Source organism: Colossoma macropomum, unplaced genomic scaffold (genome assembly GCF_904425465.1).
Source record: "Colossoma macropomum unplaced genomic scaffold, Colossoma_macropomum, whole genome shotgun sequence".
NCBI classification, from domain to species: domain Eukaryota; kingdom Metazoa; phylum Chordata; class Actinopteri; order Characiformes; family Serrasalmidae; genus Colossoma; species Colossoma macropomum.
Genome location: NW_023494794.1, coordinates 11552040 through 11574204, shown reverse-complemented (window position 1 = coordinate 11574204; position 22165 = coordinate 11552040). Strand labels below are relative to the sequence as shown.

General features: G+C 37.4%; 1 protein-coding gene across 12 annotated transcripts in view; it reads left to right on the top strand.

The window, feature by feature from the left end:
* The window catches only part of thnsl2 (threonine synthase-like 2), a 32054-nt gene extending 10502 nt beyond the window's left edge, over window positions 1–21552 (top strand). For 2 of the 12 annotated variants that reach the window (XM_036580163.1, XM_036580164.1), the window contains exons 8-9: window positions 611–765; window positions 2833–3247. In XM_036580163.1, the coding sequence (XP_036436056.1) occupies window positions 611–765; window positions 2833–3055 (378 nt within the window). In that variant the 3' untranslated portion in view covers window positions 3056–3247. Of the gene's footprint in view, window positions 1–610; window positions 766–2832; window positions 3248–8057; window positions 8130–8214; window positions 8437–9025; window positions 9548–10302; window positions 10405–10644; window positions 10741–10933; window positions 10986–11137; window positions 11263–12007; window positions 12140–12243; window positions 12292–12377; window positions 12447–12564; window positions 12657–13120; window positions 13250–14497; window positions 14628–14731; window positions 14828–15421; window positions 15482–15660; window positions 16197–18766; window positions 18885–19192; window positions 19956–20123; window positions 20203–20371 lie in introns of those variants that run through there. The other 10 variants (XR_005007730.1, XR_005007729.1, XR_005007728.1 and 7 more) reach the window with 10 other exon arrangements.
* The last annotated feature ends 613 nt before the right edge of the window (window positions 21553–22165 follow it).

Genomic DNA, 22165 nt, shown 5'->3' with positions numbered 1-22165 from the left:
ACCAGTTTTGACTGAGTTGATTGACTTTTTGAATACTCTTTTAACTTACTGGTAATCATCTGCTCAGGGAAGGGGTCTGTAGCACAACCAACATTAAAAATCATTCCTCAGCTTCTTGCATGCAATAACCCATTTCCACCAGAGAGGCCTCCAAATCCCCAAATCTTACATAGTGCTGCTTTAAAATGAAGAATAAGAAGTACATACAACATATGCAATTCTGTTTTGCATGGACGTGTCATGTTTCCTTCAACCACCGAAAATAGAAAACCTGCTAGTGTCAAAGCAGCAAAACAGTAAATAAATGAGAGGAGTAAACGGAAGAGGTTAACTGATTATGGGTGCCAGAAGGTGACTGCCGTACCATTTAAGGTGTAACAGAAAAATCTGTAGCTCAAAATTACAGGCAGGCTTAAATAAAGCAACACAGTGGTTACTGAGTTATAAGTACCTCAGTTTACCAGAACACTGCCAGACATTTAATTGTTACAGCTCTTAACATTTACAGGTTAATTGATTATGAGTTCATTAGTTCATATAAAAAGGTCCTATTTTAGACCTTTGGGGCTTAAAAGTATACAATGATGTTCATCTCTGTCTGTCTGTGTAGTTGTGTTCCATGTTGTCTTCAGGCTCTGTGTCTGATGAGGGTATAATGGAGGCCATGGTGAGGTGCTGGGAGGAGAATCAGTATTTGGTGTGTCCTCATACTGCTGTGGCTCTCTGGCATCACTACCACTGCCCTGTCCTCCCCGAGCAAAAGAGGTTGGACGAGCATGCGTGCACACACACATACACAAACACACTCACTCACTATACAACAAATTACAATACAACACTGCTTCTCAGAAGTTTGGGTGTACCAAGCTTCTCAACATTTTTTTTTAACAAATCAGCATGTTTTCTTTTGTGGTTTACAGTAACATAACAATATTAATCATTAACCAAGTTTATTTTTATAAAAAACAGCTAATGATGATCCCCCAGCTAATCAAAGCAACAATTAATAGATTAATTTGGAAAAGAATAATTAAGACCAGTTGTCTGTAAGTAAGAAGATATTTCTTACAGTGTTTCAACTAATTAAAAATGCAAGGATTATTCCTCATTTTGCAAAAGCGTAAGACACTCCATCAAGATCAGCAATGCCACAAGATGTCTTCTGCACTCAAAAACGCTATTTTACTCAGTGTGAAAGATGCAGAAACAATAAAGGAACAACACATTAAAAAAATCTTACATGGCAGTCAAAGTACAATTATGGAGAACAAGAACTTTGCATTGCTATTTGAATTATTTCTCCTTGTCAAAGCAATACTAGTGAAACTTATCAGACATTCAGGGCTCATGCTCACCACTCATCAAACTGCAGTAAGCACACATGCAATGTCATCTTTTTGCAAAAACATCTGTCCATATAAAAACACAGAAAAATTATGTTTTTAAAATCTTCACTCTGGAGAACATTTTCCAAAAGCTTCCTTCTACCTTGAATGTTTTTCGTATTTTTAAGATGTTAGTGTTCCCTTATTTCTGAGTCATGTCTAACCCTCTACTGTAGTCTCCATCACCTGTGTTCTACCTTCTTTATTCAAGTGATGTAAACGGGGAGCACTAACATCAGTGACAAGTAATCAATAACAAGATTCACTGATTTTCCATTATCAGTGTTATTAATAACATTGATTAGTTGCTGTAGCCCTAAATGACAACTATTGCACTTGTAAATATTTGTGACATTATTTATGCCATTATTTGAGACAGTACTAGTTTTACTTTGATGGACATGATTGCTAAATATATCCAAAATATTAGCAAATTACTGTTTTATATAAACAAAGCCTTTAGTTTTTTTTTCTTAATTAAAATAACAACAAACATTGAAAATGGAAAAATAAAGAAAATCAAACATTTAAAAAAGGTCCCCAAACGTTTATTGTCAAATGTTTATTTGCCAATATTAATTCCTCAGCAGTAAATGCAAATACATTACAGCAAACAGAAAGGCAAGCGTACATCATCGTAACAAGATGAGCAAACACAATTTAGTAGCTTAGTGTCACAGTTTACTTAACTTTGGAGTTTACTCCCTTAAAGTCTTCATGATCTGACCTCTGTCCCAGCTTTTAACCCCTTAAATGGCCAGGTTTTATTACACACTTCTATAACATAAGAATAGCTCAGCCTGTTTGCGATGAAGTGCCTGGATAAGTCTTATGTAATAAGCCTGGGATTTTAAGGAGTTAAATCACTCATGTTCACTCTGTGCTGTTGTGTTTTTTATTGTTTTTAAACCCTTTCATGATGCGTCTGGTGTCCTCCTTTGCTGTCTCCTTCTGTTGCTTTTGCTTATGTTTACTTTGTTGGTTGCCAGTCCAGTAGTTATAGTAGAAGTACAATAATGTGCAAAAGTCAGAGACCACCCTTGTGTATTTAATTTCCAAAACGGCCATTGAGTTATTAATGTTTTTGTGTCAGGAAAAAACTTCATTTTCTCAGTAATGGTTTATTGTCAGCTACACATCCTTTCTGACTTATAGTGCTGAGTTGACTTTTCACAGTGGATGGATGGACAGAACCACCTGTGAATTTTTTTCAGATTTTTTTCCACATATTTTCTTTTGACTTTTCCCTTCCTTATATCTAATCTCCTCAGAAATATCTCCTGAAAATGAAAACTTTGGCTGTTTTGACTGGAAATCAAATAAAGGTTGGTCTCTGGGTTTTGCACAGTACTGTAATAGTGCTAATATTAGTAGTAGTAAAGATCCATATGCATCTCAGGTTGGGTCTCATACTATCTGTTAAAAACTATTGATGTCCATTACCCAGGTGTTGCATTGCAACAGCTTCTCCAGCCAAGTTTCAGGAGGCGGTTGAAAAAGCAGGCCTGACCATTGACCTTCCAGAAGCAGTTAGAGTGTTGGAGACGAAGGAAGCTCGCTGTAAAGATTTGGGACGGGGGGAGAACTGGGAGGCAGCTTTGAGAGAGCGTATCGAGGCCATAGGGGCTGCGCGACAATGCGGGGAGCCTTTCTATGCATCAGCCAACTGATTACTAATGCCAACTAATGCCCACTGTCTAAACACTTACAATACTGTAGTAGTATTAAATGGAAGTAGTAAATAAACTTTTACTTACATATCTGCCGAGGAATCATATTGTAGTTTTACTTCACTTAGGAGCATGTATTTTTACATAATACTTTATTAAAGACTTAATTAATAAAAGAATTAATTTGCCCTATTTTCTTTTATTTCGATCTAACTTCCACTTTGTTTTTATACACAATTTTCTTTACTCCTCGCACTTCACAACGCTTCATTGGGTGTTTTTTGTGTTTTATGTGCAGGTTGCCTCTATGACTACACTTTATGGTGCTTGTATGGGATGGATTTGACCTTGTATGGAGGCAGTAATGTTTAAAATTAATCAACTCTGCTGAAAGAATCATAGTCACTGAACTTGTCTCTATGCTAGAAGGGTCTTAGGGACCCAGTGGTCATTTATAATGAATGCATGTTCATCATGCAAATTCAAATGGCTTTAACAAAATGGCGATGAACACCACTTGGAGCACCACCAAATATTGCCCTCCTTGGCTGTAGAGGCTAGAATTTCTAAACTTCCATAGCTAGAACACTATTTAGGGAGTACTGACGAACACAGACATTTAAAGTGTGTAATCCATTCAAGTGACATTCTTTAGACTTTTATACTGCTGTTTTACAGTGAATTATATCGTAAGTACTTTAATTCAAGCCTGTGATATTAATGATGGAGTTGTTGAGCCTGTCCACTATCTTTTAGCCTGTTAGCTAACTGACCAGCTTAGTTCTAGTCAAGAAAATAAGTTGTAAACCCATCAGTTTAAACAAAAGATGGGTTCTTACTTAATCAATATACTTGGTGGTCCATGAGAGCAGCATTAGATTCAAAGATTATTCCATTAACAGCACAAGGATTTTTCATGACGTGACGCGCTAATACAGAGTTCAGTTACTGTGAGGCTGCAACAGGTGTGGGCATATCGTTTATTCTACAACGGCTTCATACGCAGCTCAGCTAAACAGATGTTCGGACCTGTTAGGGTAAATTCAGTTCCCCGTTTCCCCTCATTGCACAAGTCAAAACCATGACGTCTTCAGCCTCTGCGGGGCTTAGATAGGATTAATTCGTTCGTGTTTGTACCGTTATTTTACTCTATTTCTCAGGGAGCGAATTTTCACGTTTCAGAATTTTCACGTTTCACAATTTTCATGTAAAATGGTTTGGCAGAGGTTTTAATGCTCAAACTCAAGGCGAGTGAACTTGCTAATGCTAGCTCTTGCTCTGCTTTCAACTACTCTGAGTAACAGATTTAATGAGCCATTTCTAATTTTATTACCGTATATACACACACACATATATATATATTAGGGGTGCGGGAAAAACTCGATTCTTAGATGCATCGCGATGCGGACGTGAACGATTCTGAATCGATTCATAAATGTCAAAAATCGATTTTCTAAATATTTTATTTATTCCGTAATGTTGACGGAATGTAAAATGCGGAACTTGGAAGTGGGTAAGGGCAGCGCCCGGACAGTCTGTAGCGGCACATAACAAAAACACAACTGAGTGAGAAATACACACTCTGCATTAAAGCCAGGTTAGATCAGGAGTCACAACCCAAATGATAATAAGAGCCATTTTGTCCTTTAAGCAAAAATCAAACCAGCTTGGGACCCACAACATTTAATGTATAGTATGTCTCAGGGTGTGCTGATGTCCTAGTATAGGCTAAAATATAAACGAGAGCGCAGATTTACTTCGCTCTGTTTCAAGCTTTAGCTCAGCTACAGCCGCTTTCCTCCCCTTTCCATCAGGAAACTTTTCCTCAGAAGTAGAGCAGCTTATTGTAAAATGCCTCTCAGTCTTCGGTTGTTTTATGAGGCTGAAGTCGCTTCTCATTCTCCAGCTTCTTTTTCTAATTTTCCCGTTCCACCTTAAATTCTGCCTGAGGCACCGAATGTAGCTGCTGCACCATTTAAGGTGGAACGGGGAAATTCGAAAGAGAAGCGACTTCATCTTCGCAACTTTTTAGTGTTTGACAGTCTCTCCTTGCAGATTTAACGTTCCAGGAAACTGCGCCGCTTATAAATGCGAAAAGTCCACTCGTCTCCAAATGTTTGTCTTAGCTAAATCTCTCTCTTTGCCTTTTCGTTCGCTACTAGCGAGATGAGACTTTGCTGCTATGTGACCTGCAGTCTGCACGCCATTTCTCAATATATATATATATATATACACACATATAAATATAGACACATTCTGTTGTTGAGACTTAAGTGATTTTTTGAGGTGTATTGTATGTCCCTTAGCCTCGTCAGTTTTTATTTTTATTGCTGAAATAAATAAACTGAATTACACAGCACAGTAATTAGTCTGTTATTATTTTAAGGACTACTTATCTAAGTGGATCTAAGAAATTGTTTCCCTTACAGTCTGTTGAAGCTCAAGTCTTAAATCTTATGGTAGTGATGTGTCTTTTCTTTATAGTTTTCATCAACACAGTTGTTTAAACACAGAGGGAACAGTTGGTACTGATGGAAAAAGGTTTCTCCCAATATATTACAATATACCAAAACTGAAATTGAATTAAAATGCAACAATAGTGATCGTGAGCCTCTGTTTTACCTTTGAATACAACAAGTTTTATCCTTTCCGTTTAATAATAATACAGCAGGGAAGAAGTTTTACTGGCAGCCTTGGAAAGTGGTTTCCCTTGGAAAGATACAATTGGAGTGTATTTAAAGTACAATAATGATGCTGATAATCGCTTTCTGTGCATGATCTCTTCACTCAGTAACTGTCATATTATACCACCTTCACACTGAGAATACAGGGGAAACATCTTTAACCAGAGCCCTGAGAAAAGTGTTTTTCTCTTGTATATTACAGTTGGAGTGGATTTAAAGTACAGTTGATCAGCAACGTGTATCAGGTGCTGCAGTTAAGTTGTATGTGAACATTTTTCTGTGAGACTGGGTTGTTTAATGCTGAACTGTGCTGCCCTCTTGTGGCCGTTCTGAGCTAAATGTCTGAGGTGGACAGTGCTGTTGTGTGCAGTTCTCCAGCACTTCTGCAACGGAGCAAAAAATCATGTTCTTTTGTCATTTTAATCAGTAATTTGACCAGAACTTCTTTCATTACCTCAGACCAGTCTTTAGTTCATTAGCAGTGCGCTATCGTTTTCTGCGGACATATTTTAAACTTGAAGCATTAGATATAGAAAGGATGTCGCTGTAAAACTGACAACACACAAACATTTAGGAAAAGTTCAGAAAAAGCTGCATTTTTACTAAAAGAGGCTCAACAGACTGTCACAACGTCAAAGTCAATGTCCACATAAAGGTTTTTAATCAAAGGAATTTAGAGACAAAAAGACGTGAGAAAAATTATGCTTGGAAAACTTCAGAATAAAAAAAATACAAACAATCATTAATACAGTGAAAAAAAACAAGAAGTTCATATCTGCGATATAATTATTATAGTAGTAAAGAAGTCTCCAGCTGTAGTTTTCACATTATTTTTTTATTTTTAGTGAGGGCAGAGGCAGTGAACCCGCCTATGAAGGAGTCTGTCCTGTGTAAACACTTTCATTTTAAGCCAGTTTGGGTTCCTGTGGTCTCATTAAATAAACGATGATGGCGCTGTCACTCTTTTGTGTTTATTGGTACTGGTACAAAGAACCAAACGCTTTTGTGTCATTTAGAGTCTCAAACACGATCAGAAAAACGCTTGGACAAAGAAACTCATTTCGATAAAATAAAACCCATCAATGTTTTCAGTCTATTAACGTTGTTTAGTTTGAATGTGTTGTATATGATAGGATGATCCCATGCTAATAACTAACAATAATATTGATAGAAACGAGGGAATCAGATCAGATCACACCTCATTCCAACTTTACACTGTATCAGAAATATGAGCAGTTATTAATGCCAAGTGAACCGAATAATCTCCGCCATGCCCTTGGAAACTGAACGACCCTGATGGTCGTGTCAGCGGCCTCCTCTCAACAGGAGTGAACAAAGCTCAGCCAGTCTTTTGATAACTGATTGGATGAGGGGAGTTCGCAGTTTATTCGTTTTACAAAAACATTGTTGTCCACTCGCCGAGGCACTTTTTCCCAATAAAACCAAATCCCGGCCCGTTTGGAACCCTGCCAACACTGAGAAGCAGCGTCAAAAAAGTCACATGACTGAGAGATGACGTCACGGAACCGCTCCATTGTGCAGTCATACTCGGAGCTACCAGCTGACACTTCCAGAAAAAGTGTTTTTCTTTTCAGAAACGCGTCGTTACAACAATAACAGCACAAACAGGTCCGTCTGAGTCTTTTTATGCAGCTTTATTCACACAAAAAAGTCCGAAGTTCACTAACTGTTTGTGAACAAAGCCCACTGGATTTTAAAAGAGTAATGTTTGTTTTACGTGGGATTAAGAGTCGATAGACGATAATTACGGAGTTAATTTAGTATCTAAAGGAACGCGATGCTGAAACTGCAATTTTGTGAATTCTTCATTATTAAGGTTTTACTAACTGCAGTTTGTCAAAATATTGACTTAGGTTTTGAAAATTTTAACGTAGTATTTTATAATCACTTATTTTTTCGAGAAATTAACATAATGTCTCAAAATAATAACATATTCTTAAAATATTGATCTATCTCCAAATAATTACTTATTTTTCCATAATGGTCATATATTGTTGCGAAATAATGAGCTATAAATTATGAGAGACTTTTGAAATACTGCTGAGAAGGAAGAAAACAATAAATATACATTAAGCAAAGTTAATAATCTGAAAATATTGATGAGTTTCTTTGTCTAAGCTTTTCAGATGATGTATGTAGATATGTTTAAAATTAGCCTTATGCTTCATTGGGAGAGTAAATTATTTCTCATTCAACTGTCCGATAATGAAACATTTGTTGCATTTTCAGACAAAAAAACTGTAAATTGTTATGTATGACACTGAAGAGTTTTACTTATTTATGATTCTCCAAATCAGTGATTGAATGAGAAAAGAAAAGAAGAGAGAAAAGTCATGAAGAGAAGCAGAAAACACCGAAAGACAAAGCAGGTATAACATTAATAATCCACAGAAGTTATTTATCAGACTCTGAAGGAGCACACTTGAATGAATCCAGCCATTTTGTTTTGTAAAGTCAACAGCTCCACAGGAGATGAAGCAGGAGCGAGAGCTGAGCCCCCCACCCAGTCCCCCAGCCTGCGGGTGCAACTGCATCCCTAAAATGTTCCTGTTTCGCAAAAAGGGCAGGAAGCAGGAGAGGCAGAAAGAGGAGGAGCAGCTTCAGACAGAGAGGAGAGAAACGGAGCTGACTAAGAAGGAAACCACCCAGAAGAGAAAGAAGGAGAGGCAGAGGAAGGTAATTCAGCCTAGTGATTAGTTCATCATGAAATGATATACTGGGTATTCGCAGGTCATTATAAAGCTGTGTTTAGCAGATTCTCCACAAGGGGGCGCTATTAGCATTCGAAGCGCTGTTTTAAGTCTCACTGAAAATGTTCACAACAGCAGGATTGCACTAATGCATGTATGTTTGTAACTGTTAGTTATAGATTTCAAGAATATGAAGTGATTTGCTGCTAATAGGCTAACTGGCCATTCCAGTAATACTGAGAGTTAGCATTTACTGAAGAATTCACTATAAAACCTACAAAAGTAAAGAATATGATACTGCATTGTCTGTCGCAAGCTTGCTTCAAATGCCTGCGTTTATGTAGGACTGGCTAAAGTAGTGTTGAACTCTACTTTGAGAAGTGAATGTCAACCACCGCTAGTTTGGTGCTAACATAACATTGAAGCGTTGACAGACTTGAACATTATCTTAGCAGTGGAACTCACACTAATTATAAAGTGAGAATTTCTTCATTGCATACTGCTATTTAAGTTACTGTGTAGTCTGTGACCTTATCTCCTAAAATTTCTCAAAATAATTTCATAATTAATCTCAGAATATGGAGCAGGAGAAGGATAAGGAGATCAGGGATCTGGAAGAGGCAGTGAGACTGCTCGAGGAGGAGATTCAGGGATTCAGAGAGAGAAAGAAAGAGCTGAAAAGAGAGCTGAAGACCCTGAAGAAGAAAATAGCAGGAGTAGAGATGGAGACTTCAAAAACCAGACAGACAAAGCAGGAATGGAAGAAAGAGATGGAAGCAATGAAGGAAAGAATGATACAGGAAGAAAAACAGAGGGAGGAAAAGAGGACAGGACAAAGGGAGGTCATCTGTAAAGAAATAATCATTACTGTAGCCAAGACAGAAAGAGAAATGGAAGAAAAGAAAGAAAAGCAGGATGATAGGAAGATTGCTACAGTCAGTGAGAGGCAGGAAGTCGTAAAGGAGAAGAAGAGTGAAGAAGAGCTGCTTGAGGAAATGGAGAAGCAGAGAGAGGAGGAACAGCTGAAAGAGAGGAGAGAGAGTCAGGAGGCAACAGAAAGCAGAAAAGAAGTTGTGATCGAGATAGAGAACCTACAGGTGAGACTCAAGCCCACCTTCTAAATGGGCCTGTAGAAAAAGAATACAGGGGTGAGGAGTGGTCGGGGTTAAAAACAGCGAGCCTCATTCACCAACCGTTCTTAAAAAGAAATTTCTTTCTAAAACTCACCCACGCAGTATTCATGTAGATTCTGACATTCAGCCATCTGTTCTTATTTGGGATTTTTTTAGGTAAGAACAGAATCTATGCACACTCAAGAGCAAAGGTGTGAACAGTCTTTAAGAACACATCATGAACCTGACAGACTTTTTCTTAGGACCTTTCTCAAGAAAAAATGAAAGAAAAAAACATAAGAAGATAGTGGTGAATGAGGCCCAGTGCCTTCAACTTACTTAACCCTTTAAAATCCCAGGCTTATTACATTCTAAAGCCTTTTTTCAGTAACTTCTGGGCTTCAATGCAAACTGGCTGAGCTATGCTTACGATGTAACAGTGTGTAATAAAGCTTTGGACCCTGGCCATTTAAGAGGTTAATCCATTTGAACCTTGTGCTTATTATTCGGTAACTACTATTAATTTTTATGAGTCTACTAAGTGCCATTATATCATCATTTTTAGCCAATATGTTGAAACCAAGACAAAGTCATATTTCTCAGCAGCTGATGTCTGGATGGTTGTTTAGATGCACAGAGGTCTAGAACTCACACATTCTGTTTTGTTGTGTTGAATAACTCTGTTGGTAACGTGGCTTGATTATATAATATGTAAACAAAACCATGTTTGAATCTCTCAGATGGAGCCTGCAGCACCCAGCACGTCTAGGAAAAATGTGGTGCAGAGAGTGCTGTCCAGTGTTCTGTCCAGTATTCACTCTGGAGTTCAGTCCTTCATAGAGGTAATTGCTTCCTCCCTCACTGTGCAAAAAGATGCATTTACATGATATTTTTCATGGAAAGCTGCCATTGAAATCTGCTCCTTTTATAAAACAATAAACAGTATTTCATTCAAGGAGTTGAATGAATTGTCTCACCATTAAAATTTGTTGTTGTACAGATTCAAAAATTAATTGAGCATTTTATTTACTGAAACTCTGTATATTTTTGTTTGCTTACCTTTTTTTGATTCTGCACTGCAGTTCCGGAAAAAATTCTCAATTCAGCCTGTTCAAGATGAGAAAGAGGAGCTTAAGGACAAGTCCCCATCTCGTCCATTGGTGCCACTCGGAGCTCCGGTTTGTCTTTTTAATTTTATAAGCATAACAAGTAGATTAAAATATTTTGAAACGTCTCTTTATTTCAGCATTTTACACCTTGGCTCTCTCACTGTCCGCATGGTGGGATGCTATCAAGTGTAAAGTCATCTTAATCGTGAATATCTTAGGGAATGATGCGAATGGATGTTTTTATGTTTTTTTCCTTCCACAGACTGGGGTCCTGACTATACGCATAAGAAGCTGCAGAGACTTCAGGAAAAACAGTATCCTTAGAGTTTATTCCAGTCTCACTGTTATATGTGTAGTCTGTGGGTTTGTGTTGATATCTAGCCATGAAACTATAATCGGTTGATTTTGTCTGCATGGATCAATTGTGCTGGTTCTGGTTTGGCTGTTTTCCTGACCCCTGCACCAGCACGTATACAGAAAGACACTCAGTGTATGGTGAGGATCACTGTTGGGAGAATGGTGAAGTGCTCCAGACTGCAGCCCTTCGAAGACAACCTGACCTTCAATGAAGTGAAACACTTCTCCATACAGGTTAATATTACTTATTAGTGTCTTCTTCTTGTGTACAACAGATAAATAAGTAAAGTTACAATTAAAGATTTTATTAAATTTGTATATCACTCAAATGATATTAATCATTCTCAATGCCATCTTAAGGGTCGTATCATTACTGTATTTACACAAACAAATTTTATTGGATGGGCGCTTGAAGGGGTGAGGGATAGAGTGAATTTAGGTGTTCACTTCAGCGGCAGAAGTCACAAATCAATGCAATCTGAAGCAACTGCCTTTTCAAACCTGTAAATATGCAATATAGCTTTAAGATACTTTGAAATGCTTAATATTTTAAAATCATAACATTTTATTAGCAAACTACTCCTTCTGTTACACAGGACTGCTGATACAACTTCATTACTTTACTCTTCTATTTTACTAATTAGTCATTTAAAGGCTACACAGCTAGCAGCAACAACAAATAAAGACAATACACTATGATTCTAAACCAAACGTTATAGCTGTACAAAGAAATGATTCACAAAATGCAAGCTATAGGGTAAAGCACTGCAATGCTCACATGTCATACTTCTTATTTTAATTTAGCACAATAATATTATTTACCACAATAATTGTGCAAAAGATAATCGTTTGTTTCAAGTTGCATTATTATCCAAACAGAGTAAGTGGCTGCTCACATGATTAGAAACTGCACAGATGAGAAGAACTGCTTTGCCAAAATAATTGAAATCCTTCTGGGCTTTCCTGACTGTGTTTGCAGATCCAAAAAGAAGGGGCTCTAGGGGTCCAGGAGTCCAGCTCAGTGAAGGTGGATTTAATCTCTTTTGGTGGTGATTCAGCTGCCCCCAAACTCATGGGCAGCACCACCATCAAGCTGCAGGAAGTCCTTTTTGTGAGACACACCCTCATTCACACATCTGTAGAAAGTTTTCTTTTAAGCCACTCAGTGTCTCTAATTACCAATAATGACTAACATAATGATTCTTTTTTTTCCAGCAGAAATCATCGGTTAGCCAGCAGATTGATTTGAGGCTTGGAAACAAAGTAAGTCATGCTTTTGAAATATTACATGAATTTTTTCTGTTTATGTGAAAGAAAAGAGATGTAAGATTGATTTCTTATAATTTCAGAAAGTGTGCAAGTTGGATGCAGACCTGACTTTTACATACGGGTCCTTTGGCTATGGGTACTCTCACCAGGTTGGTGTTCAGAACAGATGCAGATTGTACTGATATCTATAGAAGTGTGGTGGTCATGTTGTTGCTTATAGTAAAAGAAGATCTTGATAGTGAGCACATTGTTTTTCTCTCACTACAGATGAAACATCCTGGAAGAAAGATGAAGAATCTGGTGGAGGAGTCCCTCTTTCTCCGCTGCCCACCTCCTGAGGACAGAAGAGATCCACACTAGTGAGCTATATAGACATTCTTTAAAACAATGACTAAAATAATATTTGTATAAGCATTTATATTATAGAAATTACTAAAGAGATTTTTCAGTTCTAAAATCCAATTGGACGAGCCACACATATGACCACACATTTCACTTGAGTTCTGTATCATTATTCTTTAAACATTATCTTGTTTGGCATCCATAACCTGCAGTTAACAAACTACATTGCTTAGCAGAAGAATTTTGTACTGCAATTATTATTCACAGTAATGACATACGTATATTTTATTATATTGTATTTAGTTGCTGTTTTTCAGTGCAAAATCACTGTTACATACAGCCTCTTGTGTCTTATATTATTAATGAAACATTCAAAGATCTGTCACTATCAGTAAATAATAGTAACACTATAATTCATCATTTATTTAATGTTTGTCTGATATTTTCAACAAATTGACATATTTCTCTCTCTCTCTGTCAGCAATGTGACGACCCCTTGCAGACCATCCTCGGTCAACATCATGTCATCTCTGATACAGCGAGACGCACAGAGAGACAATAAATGCAGAATATCAGCTGGCATAATGAACTGCATGGAGAGGAGAGGCAGGTCAGTGTCGAGCTTCATTAAGGCCTAAGCTGAGACTAGCATGAAGAAGCCACACAATGAACTTGGTCTAGACCAGGGCAAATTATATAGTGATTCTGTGCAGTAATTCATACCACATAAGAGTAGAGCTGCAACCGACATCTGTTTTTATAAACTAATCAGCTCATTATGACTTTCTTTAGTCAGTCACTCATTGAAAGAAATAAAAAATGCAATTATTAGCCTCCCAATAAATTAATATTTCACAATATTATACACAATGTTTTACAAATTAAAAATACAAGGATTATGTCTTACCATATAGTTTAAATCGTATTTAAAAAAAACCAAAAGGACTTTTATCAAGGGCGCAGCAACAGATCTGCATTTCCCTCCAAAACACTGCTTTACTCAGTGTGAATGGGGCAGAAAGAGTAATGGAACAACACATAAACAAGTCTTAAATGGCAGTACAATCATTATGCAGGCAGGTTGATTTTACAAGAACTTTGCATTGCTATTCAAATGATTTATCCTCTAATGATGAAGCAAAAATAAATGAAATAGTTCTGGGTGGTTGGTAACAATATATAATGAAATCTGATATTGCTAACCACACAGAAACAGTTTGGTCATCATCTGTGATATTCTATATACAATTTCTAACCACTTGGTGGAAGTGGGGGTTGTCCACCTACATCCAAGGGAGCTTGGCAAGTAAATTTCTAATATGGATGGAATTAAAGTATGTATAGTAGACACTTTCTTGGATATCACATAATAATGTTAGTGCAACATCAAATAGAAAGAGGGATGGCAGGTTTTACAAGGGGTGGTGGCTTTCGTCATAATCAATGAGTCATTCTGCCATGCTGGGTAAGATCATCAGATAGAACATCAGATAGAGAACCCTCTTTTTAGATGACCTTAAAGTGGTGTTGCCATATTTTTCTTTTCCTGTCGTGCACAGCCTTGTACTGTAGTGTCTACCATCTACATTTTCCCTTTGAATTAAGTGATGTAAATGAGAAGTGGAAACACTTTCAGTCTAATCTAACTAATTGATAATTGGATTCCTTGCAGTCTTTCATTATCAGTGTTATCAGTGATTTTGATCAGTCGTTGCAGCTCTATATAATATTTAGGAACAGTTTAAGCATTCCCAGTTTTGATTTAACTTTCGTGAGAATCCTTGTTATGTGATAATATTACAAGTTTGAGAAAATCTAACAATTTATAACTCTTTATGGTTTTATTTGTGTTTTTCAGGTTGTCACAGCTTCATAAAGACTTGGAGGACTGTGAGACAGGAGAGGATAGGGTGCAGTTACTGGAGAGTTTGATCTTGAAGACAGGAACTCGCACCAGCTCTCCCTGTAAAACGAACCAGAGCACAGAGGTGTGTGGGATGGTGGTGCACACCTCTGTATAACTCCTGTGCTAGTATGGTGTATTGTTGTGTTAGATACTACGCTAAAAGCAAGGTAATGTTGTCTGTGACAGATCCGGTCTGAAGAGGCGGAAGAAAGGAGAAGAGAGGAGAATAGTGAAGATGGAAAGGCAGAGGAGACAGTTAAAAAAGGAAAAGCAAAATGTAAGGTGAGGAAGTAAGGCAAGGCCTCGCAGTCTCCTCAGCCAGCCTCACTCCCAGTGTCATTCTCTTATGGCCTCCAAGTCTCCTCTGGATGAAACTCTGGTATAAGTTGAAGGTTTGATTATTTTAATTACATTTTTCCATGCATGGGAAGAAGCGGACAATTCCTGAAGCCCCTGTCTTAGCCACAAACGGACACACCAAATGTATACATCATTCTGACTGTGGCTGAACGTTTATATATATTCAATCATACATATAAGGGTATACTAAATTCACATATTACCTAGAGAATATTTGGTAATTGAATTAAGAAAGTCAACATCAGAAGAAAAATAACATGCCTTAACTTGTTGTTAAAAGAGAATATCGGTGTGTTTTTTACCACTGGATTTACAATAATGAGCAATACCAGGATCCCAGTAGGAATAAGAACTATTTCTTAATACCTGCAGTATTCAGCCTTGTTAAAATTCTAATCCATGAAAAAATTGGCATTAAAGGGGTGGGCATTACACTGTCTCTTTATGTATTTACTTATTTGATCCATGATCTAATTACGCACAAGTCTTTACCAGATCTTTGTATGTCTCATCCAGAACACAAAATGACCAGCCTACGACTGACTGCTGGTGAATCCTCCTGAGCCTCATATACAGGTACACGGTGCAATCTTTTTAACCTGATATTTCCATGCATGGATAGAAGTGGTCCATTCCTGCAGCCCCTTTGTTGGCCACATTTCATAGCCTTTTAAGCTATCAGAGAGAATAGACACATGGCTTCCACTACATCCATCCCAATTCTTATAAGGAATTTGGACTGTTCTGCCCCACAGTACAGAATGGAATGTGGTGTCTGAAGCTCAGATGATGATGAGCCCCAATTTTCACAGCTGCCCAGCCAGATTTCCAGTCTCCTGCTCTGATGGTCTCCCCAGTCTCCAGCTCAGCCAGAATCACAGTCTCTCTTCCTGCATTGGCTCTCATCAGCAACAGCACCATCCTGTTTTCCGCCTACTCAACATTCCACACACCTGCAGCTGAATCAAAAACTCATTTACGAGATAACAAATACCTCTAGCTTTGGTCTCGTCTTTTGCAAAATCTTGTAATTCTCATGTTCAACTTTCTCAGTGTTTACAGTTCTTCGTTTTTCTGTGATTTGGCCCCTGCTGTTTTCAGATTATGGATTTTTCTTGTCTGCCTGCCTGCCTGTGGACTGACCACTGCCTGTGCCCATGACAATGAGTACTGGAAGCCCCATTGAAGCTGGTCAACACATGTGGCCTGCCTACACTTCTAGTTTACAGATGGCACTGATCCAGTACCAGGTATTGGAATTTCGTTGATGTCAGCAGAAAATTCCGCATCACATATTAGAGAGAAAAATGGAATGAACCCAATCCAATCCTTTAACAAATCTCTAGCTGAAATAGCTACATTTCCAACTTCTCTCTTTCTCCGTCTTTATCTATGTATCTCTCTCTCTCTCTCTCTCTCTGTCTGTCTCTCTCTCTCAGTAATGTGATGACTCCTTGCACACCACTCACAATAAACTTCCACTCCGATTTTTATGTTAGGGTTTTAGAGTATACTGCTTATTCAAAGGGATTGGTGGAAATTCAGAGATGGTAGCAAAGAGCTGAGAATGAGTATAAATATCCTTTATATTTGGAGTTTGTGTGCTTGATATTTTTAATCAATGATTTACAGTAACTGATGTGTGAACATCATACAGAGGAAAATACATTATGTATGGGCCTTAGAAAACAGTATTATGTCTAACAAACAAAATATGAGGAACCATATTACTACCTGTACTCATTGAAAAGAGGGGTTTTTTTGTCCATATAAAACTGCACGGTATAAGTAATGTTTTCTGATGGCGCCATTAAACAAGATAAATATACAGGATTAACATGATGAGCCTATGCAGACAAGCGCTATAGGAGAGTTAGTTAGGACTTTTCAATAGAATACTGTTAGGAAGACGCGGGACTTTCTCATAAATAGCTGTAGTTTCCGGCCTCGTGTTCAGTCAGTTAGTTGAGCGTGTAATGTTCGGATGTGCGATATTTATGTAGAAACCAAAGTGTTCTTATGTAGAACAACGTGGAACTTCTCTGGTACACAATCAGATAAAAAGTGACTACAGTTTAAACTTGTCCACTCCCACAAAAAGAAGGAAGAATAGAAGATAATTCAAAAATGAAAAATCAAATCAGGACCCTAATCATGAAAAAGAGAAAAAAAAACAATATAGATAAAGAATTATAATAAAAATAAAGAACCAGAATAGAGATGAAGAACCAGTATTATATTATACAGGGAGATTCACTCGAAAGAGGCCCCAAATATTCTGTTGTAACTCCCGTTAGGATGAAGCAATCTGAACCAAAAAAAACCCTACATACCTTGACGTATGTGTAATCGATTGCATTACATGTGATGCTGGAAGTGATCTCCGTTTTCTGCCAGACACATGAAGGGGTACAGGGGTATGCATTCGGAAGTTGCAAATGGAGGTTAAACGTCACAACAGCTGTCTGGCGCCTTCCTCATCACTTCAACGCAGGGGCATCCCGGCTTGTTCAAAGCTCCATATACTGAGGAGCTCATTCCACATTGTTTCGGTCAGATTGATTCATCCTAGATAGAGTTATTACAGAATAGGCCTCTTTCGAGTGAATCTCCCTGTAATATATATACTAGAATATAACTAGAATATAGTAAAAGAAGCAGAATATAGATAACACTAAAATGCATTTGACAAAATGGTTATTTTTATATGTACAGTGCTAATTATGTTGCAGTTTATGACGCTGATTATTGTCTTCTATATTACATAATGTATTATTATTATTATTGTTGTTTTTGTTGTAATTATTATTATTATTTTTATTGTTGTTGTTGTTGTAATTATTATTATTAGTTGTTACTAGGCCTATTATTATTATTATCATGTATAGTCTCTATGGTGGTGAACTTATATGTGTATGTTTCCTTAAATAACCATAACCAGAGTTCCACTATTACAAGTCACAGAACCTTTTTGCTGCTAAATGTCCGTTTGTATGTATTTCGATGATGTGTATCTATAGTGGAACCCAGTAGAACCTTTTGCGGAGGGTGTAGAACGAGCTTTTATGATGCTTGTGTCAGTCAGTGCTGACACAGAAAAAAAGCATTCACCTCCAATCAAATAGTAATGGTTAATGGATAAATATAAAGCTGTATATTTAAATTTACATTTTCAGCTACAAATCTGGATTTTTTCACTTTCAACACTTTCCTGAAGAGATTTTATACAGCTTACTTCAGGAAAAAGATATTTAAGTGAAAACTCAAGGCCAAAACTCACTTAAAAGGTCTTGTACAAGCTACCACTAGATTTGTACTTTGAAGGTTTAAACGAAAATGGAAGAAGTAAAATTTATTTTTTTTCTCCGGACTTTTGTAATTGAGTACAAATACTCAATTTTAACACATCTTCCAAAATAATATCCACAGATTTAAACTTTTGTTTTAAAATCTCAAACTTTGTTGTTGTTGGTTTCCCCCCTTTCAATGATGCACATAAAAACTACTGTGCTAATATCGATCCCTTGTGGAAAATGCTACATTGTCTGTTGTGCAAACAGGATTTCTGCTGTAATTTTGATAATCTGTTACTAGTTTGTTTTAGTTATGCTTGATTTTTTAGACAGTAATGCATTTAAAATGATGTGACTGCTAAACTGGTATAACGCACACATTGCTAATGGCATCCACTTGTGGAGAATGCTACTTTGTCAGCAGGACAAAAATACATTAACATTTGTGTCTTATCAAAACAAAGGCTGCTGTGGGATAAAGTCGGTAACTATGTGTAATGGTGTAATCTGGTAGGTTTACCTGTATTTCTTTCCCTGATTTCTTGTTTTTTATGTTTTAAAATCTCAGGGCTGTCTAACATGGCGGTGGAAGCACTTCCTAACACAGCAGCAGGTTCTCTCTTGGAGCCTGATGACTCGGCTTTGTCACTGGACGTCTCCCGTTTCTTGCAGAGCCTGACTGATCGGTATGTACGCAGGACTGAGTGGTCCAGCCAGGATTTTAATTCAATTCAATTTACTCTACATAAACAGTATCATGCATACACAATATACAAATGTATGTACAAGTATACGAATATTAAATATACCTATCAATAACATTGCTATGCATACAAAATAAAATATCTACACTCCTTGGCAAAAAAATTGGCCAAGCCCAAAATGGCAATTTGTTAAGCTTTTGATCTTAAAGAAATAGATGCAGTAAGTTAGTGTGGAGAGCTTTTCGCCTTTATTTTCTTTAAATATTGAAATTTTGTGTGTAAATTTGCAGAAGTCTTTTACAGAAAGAAGAGTCAGTATTGAATCGTAAAGATTGTGACCACCGTATCGCACAAAATCATCATTCCAAAGCTTGGAGAGGTCCTGAACATGGACTCTCAGACGCTTTTCTTTGCAAGACCAGGATCTTCATGTCATTCTTTGCAGTCGGTCACCAAAGATGTAGTCAATGCCTTTGTGAAGACTATCGGTGGCTCTCTTGATGAAAAGGAGGATTCTCACATGGTTGAGCTCCTTAGCAATGTGATGGAAATGGTTGAGCTCCTGGCATCCAAACATAGGTCAGTCGAGCGCCTTCATTCGTCACTGCCTGTTGAGCTGAGGACCGAGAAACCCAAGAAACTGACGTTTGAAGATCACTCACTTCAGGAATGTGCTAAAGAGGTGATACGAGAGATCTTCTCCATCAATGAAGCTAAAGAACTCAAGAGGGAAAGTGTGACAGATCTGACTTACCCTCCCAAGATGTGCATCACAATCAGGGAGTTAGTTGAGTGAGGACTCTCGAAACAAGGCAGCTCAGGAAGTGAGTCAAATCCTACTGAAGTCTTCAGAGAGCTGCCTTGTTAGTTCTTTCCATTTGCTCACGAGTGCTCACACCAGCCAGACAGATTCCAGTGTGAAACCAACTCCGTCTGAATGCTCAGTAAAGGCATTTGCAATCGTCGATTCTGTCATTGATGGAATTTGCACATATTTTGCGCAAGAGCCTATACTTCCATCTCAAGATGCCAAAAATCAACATCTTCAAAAAGGTAAAGAATAATTTTTGAGTAGTTTTACTGTGCTATTTTATCCCAGTGATATTAATTGCATTATATTAGTAGCATAATATTATATGCATTATTAGTATTAACATTTTAATTGTGATAAGACTTAAATGATTACGAGGTTGATAATATGATTAATGTCTCACATCACAGAGATCCAAAAAGGACAATAATGCCAGATCTCATACTTCAGATCAGGACCGTTTGCAGAGTCGTCGCACTGCTGATATGAGTAAGTTTGCATTGTTAATCTAGTTTATATATAGTTTAGATTTAATAACGTGCAAAAGGGGTGAAATAAATGGCAATGTAACTTTAAAAGTAGACATTTCATAGATAATAATATATCCATTTCAATTATTAGGTAGGCAAACACTGAATGTGAGATTTTCTCTCTGCAGGTGGAGCCAACAGTGAGACTTCAAAAAAGGAGAAACCTTGGAGACCTTCCATTTGCACCAGGATGTTCTCCTGCTTCAGGAAATGAGCTGCCTCATTCCTCTTTAAGTTTGTTTATCTAATCATCATCATCTTCTTCACCTCTCTTCATGCTCTCGTTAGGCTGAATCCTGCCAGAAAACAAAATCACTTATCACAGTTATCCTGACGACACCCAGGTTTACTTCGCTCTCTCACCAAATGACTGTGGTCCCACAGATACTGTGTGTCAGTGCTCAGTGCAAATCCGGAGTCGACCAAAGGAGGATAGGTTCCCCATTTGAGTCTTGGTTCCTCTCAAGGTTTCTTCCTCTTGCTGTTGGGAGTTTTTCCTTGCCACTGTCGCCCTCGGCTTGCTCATTTAGGGCTCGGACCCGGATTTTCTCTAAAGCTGCTTTGTGACGCTCGTAAAAAGTGCTCTAGAAATAAATCTTGAATTGAATTAAAAGATCTGTCAACATTTCCTCCAGCTAAATAAAGACAGGAGTAATATTATTTGGCAATGAGGAGGAAAGACTGAAGGTCAGTGAGCACTTCAGAGCTCCAATGATTAAAGACCAAGTCAGAAACCTGGGTGTACTAACGGATCCAAATTAAACCTTAAATCCAGCCTGAAATTTTAGTCCAGATCTGAATTTTGGCTAAGAACCTTCTGTCCAAGCTCAATGTGACCTGAACCACATAAGTTTACAGTCTAAAATTGATCCCACTCCAACAGAATTCTGCCCAAAACTGACCCAAAGTGGCCAATCATCACACAACGTACCAAAACTAAAACTCTAAAACTCTCTTAAAACTCTATTTCTTTGAATAGAATGTATTCAACATAAAGCAGAAACAGGTTTGGCCAAAATATGAAACATAAACGTCTGTTTAGCTGCAGTAAACCAGCTCGCCTGCTGCTCGAAGCTGGAAACAGCTGCCAGAAGATCTCTGATCTGCCCCTCATTTGTCCATCTTTGAACTCTTCTTTTTATTTTGTGTGTCTTTCACACTTTCTGTTTAGACTTTGCACTTCTTTTTAGTTCCTTTTATTTTTTTATTTCCCCCTTATTTTATTGTGCTGTTTTTATTTTGCTTTTATTTATGTAAAGCACTTTGAACTGCCCTTCTTAAAATAAACTTGTAATAAATAAACATGACTCCTGAAATCTTAATTAAACCTTTAAATTTATGATTCATCTGTGGAAAAAAAGGTTATCTATCTATCTGTCTATCTATCTATCTATCTATCTATCTATCTTGCTATCTGTCTGTCTCTTTATCTGTCTGTCTCTCTATCTGTCTGTCTTGCAGATGCAATAAGACAAAAGAGCAGTTCCATACTTTGATGTTATTATGGGCACTAAAGAGTCGCTGTGCATGTTTACTAACAGTATTTTCATTAAAACAGTTGGTGTAAAATTTTGGCTACAAGCTGTTTTTGCTCTAGAAAAATCATATATATAAAAAGGTTCTATATAGAACCTTCTACAGCACATTCTCCATTAATCTGAAGAACTATGTCAGCATACAAAGAAAGTGCTCATGGTTCTCGACAGAACCCTTGTCTTTACTAAAGAACCCTTGTGATGTGATCTCTCTGTTTTGTTTTTGTTAGGATGCTTACATATTTTGTATGAGTTGTAAAGAATGTATTGTTTTCTTAGGAAGTCCAGTAAGAAGAGCATTACAGTGATCAAGTCTGCTTGTAACAAATGCATGAACAAGTTTCTTTGTGTCGCTCTGAGGTAGAAAAGGCCAAGCTTTAGCAATAT